The 22,564-nt window shown below is 39.2% G+C and overlaps 1 protein-coding gene across 1 annotated transcript; it reads right to left on the bottom strand.

Annotated features, from left to right (window-relative positions):
• Window positions 1-1,867: 1,867 nt before the first annotated feature.
• Window positions 1,868-21,919, bottom strand: LOC139722793 (outer dense fiber protein 2-like). Its single transcript, XM_071634082.1, has 17 exons — window positions 21,788-21,919; window positions 20,668-20,805; window positions 20,097-20,261; window positions 19,183-19,370; window positions 18,420-18,549; window positions 17,622-17,753; window positions 16,713-16,976; window positions 15,366-15,661; window positions 14,591-14,726; window positions 13,790-13,900; window positions 11,176-11,208; window positions 6,885-6,989; window positions 5,656-5,814; window positions 5,056-5,156; window positions 3,551-3,632; window positions 2,675-2,881; window positions 1,868-2,050 (listed from the first exon to the last, which is right to left on the bottom strand). The coding sequence occupies exons 1-17, from the start codon at window positions 21,917-21,919 to the stop codon at window positions 1,868-1,870; spliced, it is 2,562 nt and encodes an 853-aa protein (XP_071490183.1).
• Between the last annotated feature and the right edge of the window lie 645 nt (window positions 21,920-22,564).

Genomic DNA, 22,564 nt, shown 5'->3' with positions numbered 1-22,564 from the left:
AATATGGACGGGAAAAGAAGAGAATTCAAGGCAACTAACTTCTGAAAACTTCAAGATGTGTAATGTGACCAGATTTTCAATGGCGTAGGTAAAAAATAAGTTGCATGCAAAGAGAATGGAATTTACACATCCGTAACTTTCAAACATAGTAGTTTGCCAAAAGAGAATGGAATTAAACATGTTTTTAAAAAAAAAAAGAAGAAGAGCAAATCGATGCTTGTCTTAAAAGGGACTGCCAGGCCAAGGAAAACTTTTGTTGATCTGTTTTTGCCTTTAAAATTGTGTGCTGAAGATCTAAAACCCACATTGGACGGACTGTTGGCATATGACTTTTGGCAACTAGCATTATTATTGTATGATTGTACAAGTCTTCAAAAGGCAAGGATCATAAAAAGATACAGATGATGATGATGATAAAATGTAAGCCATACATGGTAGCACCTATTTCTGTATCCATTTCAACATCAAGAAACAGAAATAAAATGCTGGTATATCAAAAACATATATCGCTGCTGCAGGAAAGTTGGGTAATATTCCCTAGCACAGGAGCATGCACATTCCTGAAATCATTCTCTTACTACATATCATGGAAAAAACAAAAACAAAGTTGGTCCTGATAAATATCTGATCTTCATCATCACACAAGTATAAAAACGAAATCAGAGCAACTCTCTAAAATATGTCTTATTCTATCAGATGCAGCTGATCACAGATCAAACTCTCACGTTTGGCAACAGTGGAGAGACAAAGTGAGTTAATAACACAAGACATGAAGCTGTCTTCATACATTGGTAACCACATTTGAAAATTTCACAAGAACTATGAAATCAAAAGTCATCACCATGCCACTGGAACATCTCGAAGAATTCCTGCTTGATTCAACTCAAGAAGTGTAACTCATGCTCTTTTTTGCTCAAGTTTGTTTAGAAATCAGCAAACTGTTTAAATATACTCATTTCATATAAAGCACTGATTAGGCATGTATGCTCTTGTGTATATCTATACCATCTGAGATTTAGTTAGCCATTTGAGTTTGAAATATATAAAGTTTTCTCTCATTTTTTTTTTTCTGAATACAAGATGAAATTCACAGGAAGCTAATAGAAATATCGTATTCCTGTCAATAACACCAACTCTATATGAGTTTTCTTGGCTTTCTGTTAGAATGGTACCAGTCTGAAAGACAAGGAATGCAGTTTGGCCAAGACCCAACCCAGCTATCTATCCCCACGACTCTTACTACGACAGGAGACAAATCCTTCTCTGCAGCTGCCCCACGCCTGTGGAATCAGCTCCCTCAAAGTATCAGGGAATCACCATCTCTATCAGTGTTCCAAAAATAACAGAAAACTTTCCTTTTCAATGACAGATTGATTAATCATGTATATTTTGTATTTCTTTTCCTCATCTGTTTTGCTTTTTTCATTCCCCTTCAATGTATAAAGTTTAATATTTTAACTCTGTGAAGCACTGTGACACATGTTTACTTGTCGTACTTTGTAAGAGTGATATCTAAGTACCTATATTGCATTGCATTGTATTGTAATGTCTTAAATAACAGGATATATCTACAAGACATATGAGCAAGATTCCATTTAACAGCACCAAGATTATTTCCCTTTAATCCCACTGGAAAGACCTGATTGGAAGTACCCAACTTCTGCACAAAATACATCTTACAAACCAAGCACATCTGAACAGTTTCTTCCATGTCCCGGAGGAATGCTTTCTACAGTGGCATATGAAATACAAACAGCATCACTACTCTGATTGCCCATGCTAACTTTTCCCTGCAACACCCCCAAAGTGTTCAACCCTATCAGGAAACACGAACCACCAACAAGTGAAGATGGGTACGCCGTCAGCGTCAAGTGTTCAGCGATGATCTCGGGCGATACGGGGATCCGGCGACTCCCGACGTTTCCCCAAAGACATTTGCGTAAGAGTTCTTGAGGAAGGAGACGTAATTCTGCATGCTTCTGTTAGTGCTGTGAGACTGCTCCAGGCGGTCCTTCAGGTCGTACACCTGTGAGTTGAACTTTCGCTCCATCTGTACGGCGCAAAATTGAAACAAATGACAGACAGAACTTTATGATGACATTATCTAAAAGTTTGGAAAAAAGGAAAAGAGGGTAATCCTTTCAGAAGACATCACTTTTGGGTCAAACAACAGACAGCGATTATGAAGACATCAGATCTAGAATTAGGACATTTAATCACTCAGTAATTTTCTTTTTATCAAGACATTATGCTTATAACAATACCAATGCATTGTGGTGGAATACAAAAGCCCTTCTCTTGGACAAATAGTGTTTGTATGGTGACACATTTACTGAGTGTGAGTCATCATTTTCCCTGGTCAAGAACTTGCATATTTTGCATGCCAGTATTTTTAATTGCACTAAAACTACAGTAAATACTGTCAAGTCAAATAAATTATAATAACAGAAGGCAATTTGAATTTGTTCTAATGGTCAAAGCTATATTTTCTTTGTCTGCTGAGCAAAAGGAAAGATCAACCAAGGATAAACAAGGCAAGTGTATGAATTACATGAGACAGCATGAAGATGAATCTTAACTGAGGAGTTAACACCATCATCAGGGGACCATATAAATGACACTTTGAGGTTGGCATGGCAACATCTATACAAGGGAAGGAGGGGTTAAGTCTCACATCTTCTTTTTGTCTCCTGGTCTGCACCACCTCGCCCTTGAGTCTAGACAGCTGAGCCTCTAGGTCCAGGATCCTGGCCTGGGACGTCCGCTCCCTAGCCAGGGCCTTCTCCCGGGCCTCGTCCTCCAGTCGGCGATTGTCGGCCACGGATTGCTCCAGCTGCCGCGTCAGGCTTGTGCCGTCCCGTGTCTTCTCCTCAAGTCGAAGCTGAAAAGAGATTCCAAAATTGTTTGTTGTATTATCCATCATGTCCAGCCATGTCATGCACTCAATGTCCTGTGGCTAGCTATTGTGAATATTCACCTCAATGCCATGGCATAGTCTTTCACAACACTGCTCTCCAACATTGAAAGTATGAGCAACATTAGCATCAGCGTGGTTTCTGTCACCATTCATTTCATACTCCATTCATCGCTGTTTATTTCATCACTGCTGGTGACAACTTCCAACCTCTATAGGCTTACATGCACACAGTGAAGACGTACACGTCAGTGGTGACATAAACCACAATTTGGCCAAAAGATCTTATGTATCATCGGCAGTCTCTTCATCTATAACCCCACACAATAAATCTGATCCATTTCTGCTAAGTACACGAACACTAGGATCTACAAAATGTCAAATCATTGAGTTGCCTTCGGAACTAACCTACATCTTACTGCAATGTATTACTTCAGGATTTATTTTGCCTTCAAGTATTGAAAATAAGAACAGAATGTACTCCAAACATTTTCTTCTAGACAATCTAAGCCTTGAGTATGCAACATGACAGCACTACCATGTGAACATCACCTTGATTACAAGCACTCAGTCATGTCTCCTACAATGTAGTAATTTCTTAAGTTGTGTTCCGGTTACTATGTATTCTATACGTACCTGTGCCTGGTGTACTGCCTCTTCTCGTTTGGTCAGTGTAGTGTGAAGCTCTCTGTTCTGATCATCTGCTTCTTGTAACCTCCTGTGTGGTTTGCACAAGAAAGATTTCATACTTTTTCTCTTAGATGAGAGATTGTATTTTTTGATGATCATCGAAAGAAAATGCACTTTTGAGTAGGCCTTATCTATGTCTACCCTGGCGACCATGTAAGAGCTAATTTTGGCCAGCGAAGGGCAGCAAACAATTTCACTGCATCTCCTCAAACTCTGGTGTCAATCTCATACTCCATCCAGACATTACTTTTGTTACCTTCAATTCATCAGGCATCCATCTGAAAATGAACTTGCCTTCTGTGTACTAGACTGTTGAATTTGATTTGACATAGGACTGTATGCACAGTGATTAGTTCACTTAGTGAGTTGTCTATTTAGAGGCTAAAGTTGAGTCAGTTGTCTCTTTTTAACCCTTTAATTTTGATGTTCCAGTCTTGCTTAAATAAGCTTGAAACAATCATTAACCCTAAAAAGGCCGGGGGGGGTTGATTCCCTCGACATTTTTCGCGACTACTCCGCCACGCGAAATTTTTTGACCGCGCCGTTCGCTGACTTTTTACTTTCAAGTCTAGCGCATCTTTTGACACCAGTTTCGCGAAAATGGTGCATACCGTTACGACGCTGCATAACGCTTTATACATGCCTGGCAGACCGATAATGGCTCCAAAACGTGATTTTGTGTGTAAAGTCTATGCAAATTGAGTTTTCTCTTCTTCTTCATAAAGATATGATTATTTTCACTTTTATCAGCTGAAACTAATTAATTTTAGCATAATTATGCTTGATATAGGTTCTGTCATAAATTTTGCAGAAAAAAAAATGTAAAACAAAAGGTCAAAAAAACAAAGAAATACATAAGAAATTCATAAAACAATAAAATACATAAGAAATTGATTTTGATTTTTTTTTTTAAATTTTTAATTTTTTTTCAAGTGCATTGTTAGGAATGCTACAAAGAATGTTTTCACCAAAAATTAGGATTCTAGGAGCTTTAATTTCTGATTTAGAGCAAAATGTATGATTTTATGCATATATTAGCATAATTAATTATTATGACGAAAATTTCCATTTCTTTTTGTATAGCTTGGTAGATTACGCCACAGGTAATGCACGTGCCAAATTTCATGGCGATTGCGCGATCGACGGCCGAGATCTCAGGGGGGGTTGAATCAACCCCTCCCCGGCCACAGAACACCCAAAAAAGCCCGGCCTGGTTAGGGTTAAAGCTAGAGACCATAGTGCAGGCCTCCCAACCTTTCTAACTGAAAAATTAGGATGATCTGGCAAAAGTTGGAAAGAAAGAGCAGTTCCCGTAGGAGAGTGTAGTAAAATTATCAAGAAAAATAGGAAAATCCTACGAGCAAGAACAAGAGCTGGGCACGGTCAAAATTCAGCATCTTTCCTCCAAATTCAGAATGGTTGGCAAGTCTGCATAGTGTGACATGGTTTACCTCTGCAGTGAGTCTTGCTTGGCCTGCAGAGCTCTACACTCATCCTCAGCCGTCATCCACTTCTGGCGGAACAGCTCCATCTGAGAGCCGTGGTGATCCACCTGCACATCACAATGGGAGAGAGTGTATGGGTTAAACACAGTGGTGGTCCTTTCGCATGCAACCACTCACTGGTGGTTATTCTTTCTTGTAATGGTGCGACGAAAATCAGCATATATATTCTACAAATTTATAGATTTTTCAGAGAAATGATCATAAATTAGCATAAATTATCTTCATTTGAATGTCTTCATTCTTCAATCCTTCATTCTTCATCCTTACAATATTTGTTGGAAAAAGAATTCATTATTTGAAAATATTTTCTGTATGAGATATATTCCTTTGAGCAATAAAGTTTTGAAACAGGCATCATGATGAAACTGGGAAAATACCCTGAAACTATCAAAGTTGTGAGAAGATCATTTTCCCTGCGAATGGCTTAACCCTAACATCGCCGGGCTATTTAGGTAGATGATAGAGCCGGGTGGGGGCCTCCCAGGCCCCCACACGAGTCAGGATTAATGCATGGGTGGAGCTGTAAAGAAGGATAATATCTCCGACCTTTGTGGAGAGTTCCGTGATGAGCTTGGTCTGGTCCAGGCTCTTCTGCTCGTGAGAAAGGAGCTTCTCAGTAGCCTCCAGCAACTTCTGCTCCGTGGTTCGCAGCATCCCCGGCAGCGGCTCCAGCTCTAGTAGTCTCTGCTCCAGACGACTCCTCACCTGTCATTGAGGCGACAGAAAGAACGACATCAGAACATGGAGAGAACACACAAACAACTACACCTACTTTCCACACACACACACACACACACACACACACATACATGCACTAGTTTCAATGTCATTGTCTGCCACTGTATTTAAAAGGATGGTACAGTATTGGTGGAGATGAGAATTGGACTTTTAACTTTTTGCGAGATATCAAGAAAACACTTATGATATAGTACAGAGCATACCATTATAAGAGGATTTCAAAGTTTATTTGATGAAAATCAGGTTTGGAATGACTGAAACATCCAAAAACAAAGTAAAACAAAGCGATCGTAGTAAAGTGTGGGTTCCACACTTTTTTAGAATCACTCTATTTTGGATATCTCAGCCACTTCAAAACCACTTTTGATCAAATAAATGTTGAATTCCTTATAGAATTACACGCTCTTTCATATTTCATAAGAGGTTTCTCATTGTCTCACAGAAAAATGTTAGAAACCTGAAATTAGGTGTCAACCAAAACTGTACAATCCCTTTAAAGGCAAACACCAAATGGGAGTAAAGAAGACGCAAACTTTCCTCTCATGGTGCAAGCAGAGGGGAACTAAATTCCCATCAACTCTATCTATCAGCAGTTGATGCTCCAGTACAGTGCATAATAATATTTGGAATTTATCTATCTATTGCCACTAATGGTAGGAATTACAGTTTTATTCAAAGATCTCCTGCAATTAGCCAAGATGGGGAAATTATATAGTGAGTTTAGAAAGAAAACCGAAAATTTAATTTGTGTTATCCATGCATTCACATCTGTGCAACTAATTGCTATTATGCATGGCATTGGGTAAGCTTTGTAGATCTACTTTCTATTATGACTTCTTAAAATTATTAATGTCAGGCAGAAGGGCATATCTGTGGTGTATCATCTTGAGCCATGAAAAGTGATTACTAGTTTTTTAACATCTCATGGTATATTTTGTCACAAACCCTCACTGGAGTCATCTAAGCAATGCTACACTGCTATATATTTGGGCCCACAATAGACCAGTCTCTCTAAGGGCAACCTTGAGACACCGTACCTTCTCAATCTCTTGTGTAGTCTCCTGCTTCACCCTGGCTGCCGCATGCTGTGACTGCTCCAGCTGCATAGAGACATCCAGGGCCTCTCGCCGTGATCGGTTCATCTAAGGAACAAATAAACAAAGCGATAATCACACAGGATGGCAAAGTTTACAAGTATTTTCTATTTGGGCGAAAGTTTGTGCAATGGAAAGAAATTCTAAGAGTGAAAGACACATGCACATCAAGTGTGCAATATTGCATCATTATCTTTGATTTTATTACATCATTACATCATCTGTATTACTTTCTGAAGCCTGCTACATACACCATGTACAGTAATATACTACCATATTTTAAACAGGATAGTTTTACATTATGTTCATCCAAATGCACTATACGATTGTCCATGAAATAATTTCTTACAGGAGGTGTTCAAGAATATTAAAAGAAACAGGCCACATACTACTGATTATTTGACACAGGCTGTCATTATCATTTTTTTTTTTCAAGAGACAGGAAGAAAAAACAAGATGCCAAATAATATCATAGTCTTCACCATTATAAAAGCTTGGTTATTCTGGCAATAAACAAACCAAAACCTTAAAGGGGAAGGCTAGTAACTGATCAGTGGGAATCAGTGGGAATGCTGGAGGATGATTGTTCCAATCCTTTTGGGATTCATTTAAGAGTACATTATATACCTATTGTTGTGTGAAAATCATTTGCGTCAGAATGGTCTCATATTCAAGTAATGTGCAGTTTAATGCTTCCAGGTTAGCGTCCCTGGTCAGTGACGGAGCATTAATCTGCATATTACTTGAATATGAGACCGTTCTGAAGCAAATCATTTTCACACGACAATAGATATACAATGAACTCTTGAATGAATCCCATAAGGATTGGAACAATCATCTCCCAGCATTTCCACTGATTCCCACTGATCAGTTACTAGCCTTCCCCTTTAAAGTGACAGTATACAAGCATACCAAAAGAATTTTGCTTGAATAAAGGGTGTAACTATGAAACCAAGAAAATGTAGTAGAATTGAAGTGTACATAAAAACATCTGGATTAAGATTTTCAAGCAATGTACTGGTACTAGAAGTCTGTTCCATATAAGATGTTGATACTTTATGTACTCCAAGGCCAATATGATTTTTGTTTCACTTTTCATTTTGGATTGAGGGGCTAGACAGGGAAATCTGTAATCATACATGTAGGCCAGCCCTTTCTTTCCCATCGCACTTTCATTCTATTATATACACACATGAAAAGATAATGGAGGCCTGTATTTTTACTATAATGCTTTAGAAATGAATGCCATTAACAATTAACAGGATAGATGTATATACACAACAATGCAATGACATGGTGGCTAATATGCAGTTTGCATGGCCTAGACAATGTGACCAGATAAGACAAAGAAATGTGGTAAACAATTTGCATAGACCACTGTGAAAGAAAGCAACACATAAAGACTAAGTATTATATACAAACTGTAGGCCATTATTTTAGAAATTCTACAGTGTACAGTACTGTGTCTACTCTCACTTTCATTCACACACTAAGCAAACAAGACCATCCTTCTACATGGGAAGTTCCACCAACATGGCAAGAAATTTTTCATGGCATGAAAGTTTCACGAATTGGAGCCGATGGCCTTTTTTTTGTGGCATAAAATTTTCACGAATCTCCACTGGCATTCACTGCATACGGTGTAGACAAGAACTTTTAACGTGCATTTTAATTTTGCAAATCTTGCCGCGAATTTCGCAAAATTAAAATGCACGCTGGAATTTCTGGTTTTACAGTAGCACAAATGATGGTGAGACGATAAACGCTTTGCCATTCATAGATTACTATATGGGAGAGGCTGACATTCTGTTAGCCAGTTCAATCCCCATGCTTGTTTTTCAGGGCCTATATACATGGTAATGAAATATTGTAAAACCAGAAACATTCGCTGCATGAACTTTTCTTGAATTGGAGCCGACAGTCTTTATTGTGGCATGAAAACTTTCCACAATTATAGAACCAACAGCCTTTTTTGCGATATGAAACTTCTGCGAATTGCCAGTAGTATTCAATGCATTGTGTACTATGTACACGATAACTTTTGCACATGCTTACTTTCGCGACTCTAGGCCCTTTGTGAATATCAAAAAAGTTCCATGCGCACAAAAATCTCTGGTTTTATTGTAACTGCAATAACAGGTTCTGTTACAACCATGCCAAGGACTTGAACAAGACACTCTGCATGGCAGACTTATGTCAGAAGAGTGGAAAGATGTGAGTTCATGAGCAAAGAGAAACTATATGTAGAAGACTTTGTGTGCCCATATGTAAAATAATACACTGTATGTAGTATTGAAAGGAAGACTTTTAACCCTAGAAGACTTCATTGCTTAACTAAATAAAGTATAATGTAGACTCTTGAGTATGATATAGTTTGTTTCTTTATACAATCGCAAACAGGTCTATCATATCAGTCTGGTTTCATCACTCTACAAAATAGTTGAGACCAGTTTACATTGAATTGTCAAATACCATCTGCTTTTTCCCAAGGAAAAAACAAACAAACCACCTCTTTGTACATTTTTCCAATGGATTTTATATATTTGCATTTAATCAGCAGAATCAAGTTAATGATCTCCAGTAAGATTGACCTGTCTACAATACATTATGCTGAATTGAAATGTTATGTGACAATATCTAAATCTATTTAGTGTATGTCATCAATCACCACAACAAATACTAGACACAAATATAAATCACTCTTCTATTAATAGAAAACAAGAATAAGAACTGGACATGATTTACTGCTTGAGAGTTGAGAGACATTAATATACAGCAGAACAAGTAGAGGGCATGGACAAAACTAGAGAGCGCATTTCCGGAATAACAGGTGGCAATATTACAAGATTTGTGGAGAGAAAAGACAGAATATTCTTCTGGAGTAATTTGTATGTTTCTTTGTTTCCCATATGAAATTTGTAGAGTAATGATGCTCCTTAGTATGTATTTTTTTGTTCTTTAAAAGGATTGGTAGAGGACAGAGTAGGACAAATTTAAAAGGATACAGTGTCGGGTTTAAAACTGAAAGCATGAACCTGTGTGTTGAAATGATCAATATCATACAGATGTACAGTATAAATGGTGTACATATTAAAGGGACAGTGCATACTAGATACACATTTAAGAGAACATGTAATGGCAGTAAGGTGTGGAACATGCAATACTCTTAGGAAGTCCATTCACTATGATCTACAGATGGAATTTTAAGAAGAGAAGTTGGTTGAGTAGTGGAACGCTTAATAGGTTGGTTAGCTGGACAGAGGAGGGAACATGTATGAAATACTAATTGACTTGACAACTAGAGTTGCACGGAGCAGAATGCAGCCGTAGAATTAGTGTCAGAATTTGTCGTCTATCAACAGGTATTGGTATACATTGCAAAGAGTTAAGAAACACGCAATCATGGACATACTACACGTATGGACTATGAACGGAGGTCTTTCTTTGATCCCATCATCACCGCTGCCATCTTATTATGAACATCTGAATGAGTACATTCAGATGTACGTTTGGACGATGACGATTGTGTAATTGTGCATTGTCACTGATAAATGAACCGTTTCCCTTACTTTGGTCTTATTTGGCTGAGGAGCCTTTTCAGACTACCCTTGAATAAACAGAAATGACGGGGAGGAGCAAACCTCAAAACATGACAAATTCTGTGGCACAAATTGGTAATTACTGAAGTGGACACTTGTGGACACGTATGTAATGTTGCTTGATGAAAAGATTACATGTCGTCTATCGTTACTGTCCATGAAAAATTGGAAAAAATATATTACAAATCACAATCAACCTGCCGAAATATTTGCTTTTTCTTGGAAAGCACTCGCCTTTTGCTAATGAAATTGCGGGAGAGATGACTTCCCAATATACACTACCGGTATGCATTTTTCTTGATTTATAGAGTGTTATTTTCTGCGCATGTACAAATTGTTGAGTTTTTAGATTCTCAAAGCGCCCTCTTGATTTTATGCAGGCTAGTTGTTAGTGGACAAGACTGGATCAAAGCAGTTCAAAATGTTTTTGTGACACTTTTGACAGGAACAGGTGCATGAATTAATAAATGAGTGATGAATGTCCATGTGTGAAGTAGGTTCATGATGCAATGAAGGTCTATTGACAGTCAGGTATGTAAAAGACAAATGTAGACACAGCAGTGAGCGAGAGGGAAATAGGGAGTTGGAGGGGGCAGAGGACACAAAAATGAGAGTAGGATCGAGGGGACACTTACAGTATGCAGCACATGCAGCTCTGTGTGTGACAGCTATTAAAGGGGATCAAAAGAGCAGTGTGGGAAGATTGTTTACAGGGTTGTACTGGGGTGGGGTGGGAGATGGAAAGGGGACCAGGACGACAATGTGGGTCAGGGTCAGTGCTCATAGTGTCAACTGCCACCAGCAAGATCTACATGTATACATGCATATTAACCACGGTCGGTCGTTGTCCTCCGTTACGGTTGCACAAAACAGGGCCACACTTTTGAAGATTAGCATGCAATTCATGATACAAACTTGCTTCACTGCATAATGGCCACAACATGAAAGCTCAATAAAAATCAACTTGCAAGATAACAGTTCAATCATCACACCTGGTGCAGGGGTAATGTGCAATTGTATTTGTGTAATTCGGACAGGTACCCCTGTATCCCTAGCATTCCACAGCATGCACAACATATGCATAAAAACAAAGGGAAACCAAAAACCCCAAACATGAACTCCTTTTTTAGTTTTTAAATGCACATTGCAAAAATGACTGACATGCATTGGTTTGTGGCAACTCTTCACGATCATACTGGGGAAACTGTGTTAGCATTATTTGAAAGAAGATCAGGGCATATAAAATGTAATGCAAAACAATCTCTTCTCATTCATGGGTTGGAGCAAAAATCTACTCCCTGCTCAACATGATACTGCCATATTGCCTAAAAATCAAACAAACCCACGGATGTAAATTTATTCTGAAATTTAGACATACCAGGTAAGAGATGAAAGTTATACATACCAGGTAAGATAAAAAAGATATGGAATTTCAAAGTTTCAAATCCTTTCAAAAACCAGTGATACAACTGTACATGGTTACAATAATATGCAAATGAGATGAGGTAATGATGTCATGGCCTCACTAATCTACAAGCAATGTGTGTGCAGAAACTCTGGAAGTAAATTATCAAAACAAAAAAAAATATGTAATTTGCATCAAATCTGTGCAATATCTTGGCAACAATGTTTTTCACTAATGATAGGTTGTAACAGAGAGTGGACTATGACTTCAAAAATATGCCAAGAATGTTAAACTTAACATGGCTTTTCACAAAGAACCTGACAATGAGCAACCAAAAACAATTTGAAGGGTAATCATTACAAGAAACCTTCTATGAAGATAAAGCAAAAGGTAACAACAAATATCAGCCATGCAATGTCCATATTAGTGTTGACATTCCGGATGGGAGGGGTGCAAACATATTGTTGTGAATCAACCATACAATGCAGACCCACCTGTGGAGGAGGGGTGTGGTTAATGGTGTTATAGGCAAACTTTCTGGTCGTGTACGCCAGCTGAGCGGTTTTGATTGTGCAGTCAATGAACTGTTCCCATAGAGAGTAGTTAGTGTGTCAGTGTAAAGACATCATCTATGTATGATTAGAACATCTCAGTTTTATACATTGTATGACCAGCAGAGTGAGGGTTAGGAGAAAATCTCTTGTTTGTTTATGTTAACAAATGTACAATCTGTGGCTGCTCAAACAAATTTGTTTGAACATGGTTTCATGGCTTATACAGTTAATGTCAGATGGCCCTGGTATTTAGGTGGAATTTTTTGGCAAAGTTTAGTAAATGACTACTGGCATATAGATTATCATGAAGAGAGAATGTTTAAAAAGTAGATCACCCTATGGACATTTTTATGAGTAATCCTTTAATCTAGGTTCCAGTTTTTCATCTTCCAAGATCTATAAACGTACTCAGTACATGCAAAGTATGACACAGTGAATGTTCTTAATTAGCAGGTCTGACATTATGATTATTTTCTTGTACAGATAACATTACAAAATGCTTTGTGCTGCAAATTTTATGACTACTCAGATATTATGGTACCATAATAACACTTATTGTGTGAGCAAGAAAAGTCATATCAGAGTCATGACAAAATATTCCTCAATGTCATCTACTGAACCCAGCATTGTGACTGACCCTGGCATGCTGTGAAGTTAGTTCATGTTCTACAGTTGCTATACACCTTAAGATCTAAAATGTAAATTGTAAAAAAAAAACACAACATCTACAGGCACTATGGTATAGCAGGAAATTCCTTGCACTTATCCCCTGCACTGCACATTATATGATATATGATGTAAGATGATACACGGAGCTCTACTGAATTCTGGGTGCTGATTTATTTCATAACATTCATGCTTTCAAATTCTGGAATATTTATTGTACTATATTTCAGATCTGTATTTCTTTTTTCAAATTGCTCAATAACATGAACCAACAAATGCATACTTTTATGTATTTTACTTTTGTTGATGGAAATGAAATTGAATAAAAATTAAATGAATGGAATTGAATTGAATGTCATACAATCTTTTCTACTGCATGCCATTTGTATATGGTAATAGGCACTAATATATATATGAATGAAGAAATGTTGCGGTCTTGTTTTATGATGACAGGTATGAAGTGGATTATAATGTTTTGACCTAGTGACACTGCGAACCATTGTAAGGAAAGCACTATGATACTTCCATATCAAGCACCATTCACGCTCCACTCAAAAGAAAAACAAAGAAAAACAAAACAAAACAAAAAGAAGTAAAAGGAGTAATGTGCGAAAGGTGACTGACCTGAGATTTGTAGTCCGCCACCAGTGATTCGTACTGCTGGACACTGGCCTTGAGCTGGTCAACCTGTGACAAGGCATGGGTCAGTCTGTCCTCTACCTCCTTCTTGGCAATCTGCACAGATTGGTGGGGGGGGGGGGGGGGGGGGAGTAGACATCACCGATTTAGGAAAAACATTGGAATCAAGATACACTGAGTGAATAAGTAAAACTCATCTGCATGAGGATTTTAAATACACATATTGAACCTGTACGTGTGTATGCACATGACTTCCCTGAAAGGATCAAGTATTTTATGCATGTGATGGAAAAACATTAACATACATTGGACTATAATAAGTGAAAGCAATATCAGTTTGTTTTACTAACAGGGTGAGATGACCAGAAAATACAAAGAATATTAATCTCTAATATCACCTACCAGCTTGAAATCTGATTTGTGTGAAAATTGATGAATTAAGTTTTCAGTGACCTGTAACTGGTACTAATGTACTGCTGACATTGTAACATCATGTCAAAAATGTATACATAGTACAAATTCTATGTAACATACTATGTGACAGGGGGAGGGGAGGGGAATAAATTAGTTCAGCAACCAAACTCCAGATTACTCAAACATTAAAGATGATATGAGTGACTTGAGTCTTTCCCAGAAGGTAAAGTGCTTCAAAGTCGCCTACAGTGTCAAAGTCACCTCAACATTCAACATGACGAAAAAAAAAAGAAGGAAATACATAAATCCATATACTCCGTCCTCAAGCCTTATTCATATTGCATGGTGACCATCCTGCTTCTATCTGCCTACCTGAAGTCTGTCGTTCTCCAACCTGAGATTGCCGGCCTCTGCGGTCTTTTGGTGCAGGTCTGCATTGGTCCGGTCAAGGTTCGTTCTGGAGGTCATATCCAGTTCGCGCATTCTCTCCTCCAGCTCTTCAATTTTCCTGAAAAGAAAAAAGATTATCGAAAGATACAATGCCAACAAATAGAGAAAGGCTTCAAAAAGGCACACAAACAAATTTAGTAAATTTTGCTGACTATTGTTCCTCTTTTCAATGCTCTCATTGTAGCTCTATCTAAAGAGTAAAGGTGCATCCTCTTGAATTTCTCCTCTCAGTTTTGACTGTTACTGAAACATCATGGCATAGTCTGATTTTCAGCCTAGTTCAGTGTACTCCTGTTATAACGCACATAGTTTAAACAAAATTCTTATTGCAATGAAGTAAAAATTCAGGTCCCATAATCATCATTTATATCGGTATATCTTTATAAACTTTACAGTTCTGCTATAACAAAAATTTGATACAACAAAAGAAAGTTGCTGGTCCTAAGGACTTCATTATAACAGGTGTTGCCTGTTTCTAATCATCAACTGAGGGCAATCTTGCCATTAACCCAAATATAGGCATTGAAGAGATTTGTGTTTTTTACGCCTGCTGCTTGCAAGTCTCTGAGAATTAAATCATGTTGGCCTCTCCTATGCTGCTTTGATATGATGCCTCTTTGGGAGTGAAAGTCACTCAGTCTATGCATCTACTCCTAAAGTTTATGAATTAATCCCAAAGGTGGATTTGTTGAGTCACCTCCTAAGATTACTATTCTCCCCCTCGAGGTGCGTCTTGTCCCTCGTCAGTTTGCTGCCCCGCCCCTTCAGCTCCTCCACCTGGGCGGTGGACTCCGCCAGCATGGTCTCCGCCTCCAGGATCTGTGCCTGGAGCTTCTCCACGGCGTCCTCGCTGCGGGAGGCCCGCTCCTTCTGGGCCCTGGTGGCCCGCTTGAGGGCATCCTTGTCTCCGGCGGCTTTCTCTTTGGCAGCCAGGAGCTGTGACTGCAGGTGGTCAACCTCTAGTTTCTCCTGCTCCACCTGATTCTCCAGGTTCTGGAGACAGCCAGGGAAGGAGACAAGACCATAATTCAGATTTAGGCTATCCAGACAGAAGAAGCTCAAGCTTATAGACAGTTAATGCATTTCATAAAAACTGACAATGAAAAATGTATGAAACCATTGGTCAATAGCTGTAAGATATAGCCATAATGAAACATGGTATACTTTGTGAGCCCTCTTGGGAATATGGCAAAAACTTGCCCTCCCCCTTAACATTTGTCAAACACGATCATTCTATCATTGCTTTGGCTGCTTGTAACTTCCATGGAAATACATGTATACCTTTTTTTTTAACCTCCAATTCATCCTCCTTGGATTGATGCTATATATGGATGTCTGCATCTTGGAAAGTTAACATACCCTAACAAGTTTGTTCACTATTCTATTGTACATTACCCAAATTTGTGTAGCAAAATCGGAGATTTCAATGATCAAACAAGGGACATCCTTCTGTGTTACATTAATGTCAATGGCAAACAGGACAAAACATATTCCCCAACTTAGGGCAGTTTTCATATTCTCTTGTAGAGACATGAAGAGGTGTTTTGACTTTCAAAGTAGCCTCCAGCAGAATAGACCAGTTCATCTAGTTCCACTTCGTGCATGAGCAAAAAAAGGTCAATTGTACCTACAGGCATTTTGGTTTGTTAATTCACTGAGATAGGCATCTGTGATGTGATGATTCTTCATGTGATCCTTATCTAAGCCTCGTATTTGGCAATGTCAAAAAAAAGAGGTTGTTATTGCATTCAAAACAAAACACTGAAATGGATGCCTGCTAAAATGTCAACTGACGGACCATTCTGTGGTCATCTGGTGTACATGCAAGTTCATTCTTTGTTTGAACACGAATTCCATACATTGACACATCAGGCAAGCTTATGCATTATATGTCTCTGTGAAAATGAGTGAAGTGCCTAACCAACTGAGAAAAAAGAGAGGTCATTTGTACCAATGTGTATATGACCTTTATTATGAACTAGCTTATCAAAGGGACTTGGCAGCTCTACTATGGGGCAACGGGAGAGGAGGCAAATGCCCTCACCCTGATCTGGACGGCCATGCGGTTACAGTCAGCCTCCCTCTTCCTCAGCTGGTTCTGCAGGTGTGCCTTGGTGCTCTCCACAGAGGTGTGCAGGTCGGCCAGGGAGCGGGCCTGGTTGCGCTCCACCTCCAGGGTGGCACGCATCGACTCGGCCGCCCGCGAGCTCTCCAGGGCATCCAACCGCAGCGCCTGATTGGCCGACTCCGACTCAGTCAGCTTCTTCAACAGGATGTCCCTCTGCTCCGTCGCCTGGCCCATAGTGGACTGTAAAGATGAGGCAAGAAGAAACATTGATATGATCTCCTATATGTCAACAATAGTATGGAGTGTTGCACATTGTTTGGAAAGGGAAAAATCACTTTACCTGATTTTCTTTACCCTTTCAGTTGCAATCAATATGTATATCCTCTACTCTTTACCATTACTACATTTATCAGCATAATTATGTAAGGGAAACAATGGTCACTCCCCTAAAGTAAAAAGAATAGTTAGAGGGAGATGTGATATGCATGCAATGGGATGGGGTAGTAAAAGAATACTACGGTACTTTATTTCAGTAATACGATTGTCAACAGTTTGACATCGACACATTCTTCTAAGTAAACTGCTTTGCTCGTAGATACTGTAATGTCTTCGGTATTTCTATTTTGTGGTACAGTTGTGAAAACTCACCAAGGCTTGTACCATTTACACTGGTGGTTTCCTTACACTAAAAATTAGCATCTAGCAAAATACATTGACTCTGTCTTTTGGGGAAATCTTTTGCTTATTTTAAATGCCTGCCTACAATTTTTTGTTTGCTTGTTTGTTTTCTGACCTACAAATGACACTGAAAGAGAGGAACTGGCTTCCTGTTAGACAGAACAAGCAATGAAGCTGTGGTATACCATGACCTTTGACCTTTCTCACCTGTCTCTGGTGTTCCTCCCTCAGCATCCTGCGGAGGGCAGAGTTGGTGGTCTCAAAGTCTTGCAGCTTCTCCAGGAGCAGCTGCCTCTGTTTGGCGAGAACCTTGCCATCGTGGGAACTGAGACGCTTTTCCTACACAGCAAAAAACAAAGCAGATAGGGGAAAAAAGGGTATTGTGGATACTGTAAAACCGGGAATTTTCGTGCGCACTTTAATTCTGTATATTTCGCAAAAGCAAAGATTCGTGAAATTGAAATGGACACCAAAGTCCTTCTTTACACTATATGCGATGAATGCCACTGTGTATTCAAGAAAATTCATGCAGCATGATAGGCCATCAGCTCCAACGCACAAAAATATCATGCCCGGAATATATGTTGCCTTACAGTGGATCACATGAAGATCAATATAAGAGTTTTTGACACAAACACATGAAGAAATTTCCCACTCCTAACTTCAACCAGCACTGGGGATCGTACTGTAAGCAGTATGTTTAAATAGCCCGAGTCCATCTGTGAAGACCCAAGAAATTCAACGAGTGCATCTCTTAAACACTGCCTGATGTGTCAAGAGGTACTAGATATAAGGTATTAAATCTGAGCACCATTTCATGAAAGTTGTCAGGCCCGACAAGATGTCTGTTTCTGACAATCACCATAGTAACAGTCAGTGACCAGAACTTCTCAGCTGATCAAAAACAAGGATTTTAATGAAATCATCAGGGACAGACAACTTGCCAGGGTTGACAACTTTCAGGAAACAGTACCCAGATATCCCTGTGACCTTGCCTGACATTACCTCTCTCAACCTGCGCACAACGTCCCTGAGTTCATCCACCTGCTCTATGGCTGATCTGGCATCCATTTCAGTCTCCACAAGCTTCTTCAGGAGCTGGTCTCTCTCTGAGGTGGCCAGGTCCTTTTCAAGGCTGAAAATATACATGGGAAAAAAAGATTTAAAGGCTTGCAGCAGTGCAAGGTTGCAGCAGTGCTACAAGCTTGAAACACAGCATGTCTACCTCATCATACCCCCCCCCCCCAAAAAAAAAGAAGAAATGACTTGATTTAAAACAAGAGTATGACTTCTCCAAATTCTTGCCACAAAAAAACTCAGATATTCCCTGAGCTTACTACAAAGTCACTGTATGTATGTGTTTTCGGAAAAGCTCTTATACAAAACATAAAAGCACAATTGTGTTCATTTCTTGTTTATAGTCGTTTATATTTTTTGTCACTGACATTGATGGCTGGGACTTTGCGAAAGGGAAAAGGAGAGAATGTCAAGGAGAGAATGTTGAGGAGACAAAACGAGGGGGGAGGGGTCTTATCTTTCATATACTGCACCAAGAGTACCTGGTTGACAGCTTTCACTGACCACTATTAATAGGCACATGGATTACACTTCAAAGGGTTCAGAAGAAAGGTATGTAGATGAAATAGTCTGTGGAATGTTAGAGGAGAAAACTATCAATCATATCAAACAAAGAGGATATGTTGCCTTCAACCACAGAATCTTTCAGGGTAGCAGAAACGTGTGTACAGAGGACACAAGGTTTACTCACCTGGTGTAGTGGGCATCGTCCTTGAGCTGGTCCATCGACTTGCGCAGGAGACGGTTCTCTCTCTCCGTCATCTGCAGCTCTTCCTTGAAGTCTCGGAGCTCGTCTTCCTGCTCCTCCAGGACCCTCCTGGACAGATCCAGCTGCTCCTTGGCTCTCTCCGCAGCCCGCTTGCTCTTGGCGATCTCCCTCTGTCCATTCACGATGGGAGGGGGGAGGGTGGGGAGGAAGTAAGACATAAAAAAGAAACCAAACGGTAAGCAAACTACAGACAGCAATGAATGCCAGGAACTGGAGAATATATCAAATTGGATTCACTTCTTCTTCTTCTAGCGTATGGCACCATGTGCCTAGTTGACACCGTTTACTGACTATTGCTAGTCACCTGGGGCGAACCACGAGGGGTCAGCATCATTCGCTTGTTTTCTTGTGTGGTTGGGTAGGGGACCACTGCACCGAGTTAGCGCCCTGCTCTTTGCGATGAATGAATGAAGTGGTATCTTTTACATGCGTGAGTTGTGGCCAACTCACACATGGGACCTCTATTTATTGTTCCATCTCAGGGACAGATTGGATTCACTAAATTGGCAATTTCAAAATTATGTGAATCCTACAAGACAGACTACATGTGTAGATGCATCCGGTTAATCTATCAAATCGGCCCAATAGCATAAGAAAAATTCAAAAGATTAACTATAATCTTCACAAAAAAAAATTGCCAATTTGAAGATCTGTTGAAAATTTAGCAATTGAGAGGCTCTTGATAACTCTGCAACTAAAACAGTGCTCAAATGAAATATGTTTTTGGCTACCTTTATGATATACACATAACGTAAACACATAACATCGAACCATAGGAATTGTGTTCCAGGAACCTGATGGGTGAAGGGAGAGGAAGGAGAATGTTCCCAAGTTACCTCGGTTTTAAGAGAGTCAACTTCAGTCATGAGGGTGTCAATCTTCTTCTCATACAGCCGGTGCTGGACTTCATCTTCCTCATCGTCAAGGTCTTCCATCCGTAGGGTGGATCGAATACCAGAGTCCTTGCCAGGGGGCTGGATCTCTAGGCGGGCAGATGAACCCTGGAGAAGGAATAGACAGATAGAAGATGTACATGTACACACATCGTAAATCTATACAAACATTACATACCACACATTATGTTACCTGTTTTCTTGGTAAAATAAACATTTTGGGAGTGAGCATAATCTCATTGATCACAACAGCATGTATGCCTGTCATCTTTGATAGAGAGAATACAGTACATCCATTTTCCTGACTTGTATAGTATTATAGTGAGAAGACAATCCATTAAGTAGACATACTGAGCAACAAATAGAAGAGTTTCCATACAGCTGTCATAATTACTCCACAAAATATGTACTTAGGTCTTCTGGTAACAGCTGTCTTGATTTTGTCTCTGTTGTCTTTATAAAAGTCAATGAAATATTTCTTCCCTTGAGAACTTTATCATGTTCCTACACTTACATTCCAGCTAAACTTTTGCCCCTTGGTGGACTTGCCAGGGGCTGGAACCCATGGTCCTTTGGCACTCCTTGTTGGTCGGAGATTCCCAGCAGAACCGAGGGCGCTGTTGAAGCGGTTCTTGGATGCTTTCATCCTCTCCTATGCACAAATTGTACAAATAGATGAGTGAAACGTGTATGAATGACAAGGTCAAATCAAACTTCCGTTATCACTAAATCTATGACACCAATGATACAGGACGAGGAAAGTGACAGAAATAGATTGATCGAACCCTGACATAACCTTCACATCAAAGTAAACATAAAACCCTATCACAGCCCTAACCCTAAGTCCTCGGTGAAAATAATACTGGAATAATTATCGCAGGAGGAAATGTTGTGTCACTAATCAGTACAAAGATTTTTTTCACTGCTGAAAATAGATATCCAAGGACAAAAATAATAGATAAATAATTTCAGTCATAGAGACAAAGACAGAAACAAATCAGTCTGGTAGAGAATTAAACACAAAGAGATACTAAAAGCACGACTAATAATAAAATGAGAGAGAGGGAGAAGAAAAGAGTTTCAGATGCATAATGCACACATCACAAGTTTATCATCTTCAAGTACCTATACTGTATGTACCGTATGTCCCCCAAAAAATTACAACGGGACCTTCCGCAATGATAACTTTAAAAATAGCAAATCAATCCAAATACAGTTTCAGGGTATGAAACTATAACTCACTGCCCACATCTTACTGAAAACTGCATTCGATTTAATTCAGTGGTTAAAGAGAAATGAGGGATTTTGTAGAGCACGTCAGGAATTTCTTCCCTCCAAGTTCTTTCCATTGTGTTCACAGTTGAAGAGCATCCAAGTGCTAAACTTGGAGGAATCAGACTCATGACATACTTTACAACAAGCCATGTTTATATATAATTATTATATAACTAAATTGGGGTTTTCTGCAAAATAGAGCTAAGATGTTATATCTTAAGATGTTGAAGTTGCATTTAGACAGTTTAATCATATTGGGAGTTTTCAATGCAAAAATCTCATTGTATTCTTTTTTTTTGGGGGGGGGGGGTGGAAATACTGTAAAGGAAGAGACACACAATGTGTATATTGCAGCATACCTCAACAGCCATGGCTGAAGCCGATTTCTTGGTACCCCTTTTGACATGTACATGGACCGGTGTCTCCATGTCTGCGTGGATGTGGATCGGGGGAGAGGAGGAGGAGCTGAGGGAGGCCTTGGCCTTCGTCATCGTTCCCGCAAGGAGGAGATGGAAGAGACTGTACACACACAAAAAATAATAATACAGGGGAGTAAAAATGATTGTGGCACAAGTATAGATCTGTCTTCCTGCAATTGATTTGTAATCTAAAGATGATACAGTGCACTCCTGTTATAACGAACACGACGGTTATAACAAGATTCCGGTTATAATGAAAACTTGTAAAAATTCAGGCTGCAACATTATCCCTTTATATTTTTTGTTGGTTTTTTTTTTGTTCGGTTATAGTGAAATTTCAATATAATGAAAGAAAACTGCTGGTCCCGAGGACTTTGTTATAACGGGAGTCCACTGTATACTGGAATGGAAATACCATTTAAAGTTTGGGTGTACACTCTCTGGTGAGAATTTGACACAGTACTGTGGCAATGAAAACCAATGTTATGATTTCAATCACTGCTTCAAGCACTGTCTAAAATGGGCTTCCTTGAGCTAAAAGAGCAGATTCAAAAAACAAAACAAAACAAAACAAAACAAAACCAAAGAATTATTTGATGATCATGACTTGATCACTTGATAAAGAATTTGACATGCATTATTCAAAGTAAAATGAACTCATTTAGCCATTTGAGGTGGAAGAATTATCTAATTTTTGTTTGTTTGGAGTGTACAGTG

Source organism: Diadema antillarum, unplaced genomic scaffold, assembly GCF_040938485.1.
Source record: "Diadema antillarum isolate AM-2024a unplaced genomic scaffold, OU_Dant_1.0 scf00000172, whole genome shotgun sequence".
Lineage (NCBI taxonomy): Eukaryota > Metazoa > Echinodermata > Echinoidea > Diadematoida > Diadematidae > Diadema > Diadema antillarum.
This window is presented reverse-complemented; position numbering and strand designations above follow the sequence as displayed.

Bases quoted from the DNA above. Each gene is read 5' to 3' on its own strand.
- LOC139722793 (XM_071634082.1), bottom strand. From the start codon at position 21,919: ATGACGAAGGCCAAGGCCTCCCTCAGCTCCTCCTCCTCTCCCCCGATC. The intron at 20,262-20,667 runs GTAAGTGTAGGA...TTCCTTCTCCAG, and splicing joins GGCAAAAGTTTAGCTGGAAT to GGTTCATCTGCCCGCCTAGA. The intron at 13,901-14,590 runs GTAGGCAGATAG...CAATCTGTGCAG, and splicing joins TGGAGAACGACAGACTTCAG to ATTGCCAAGAAGGAGGTAGA.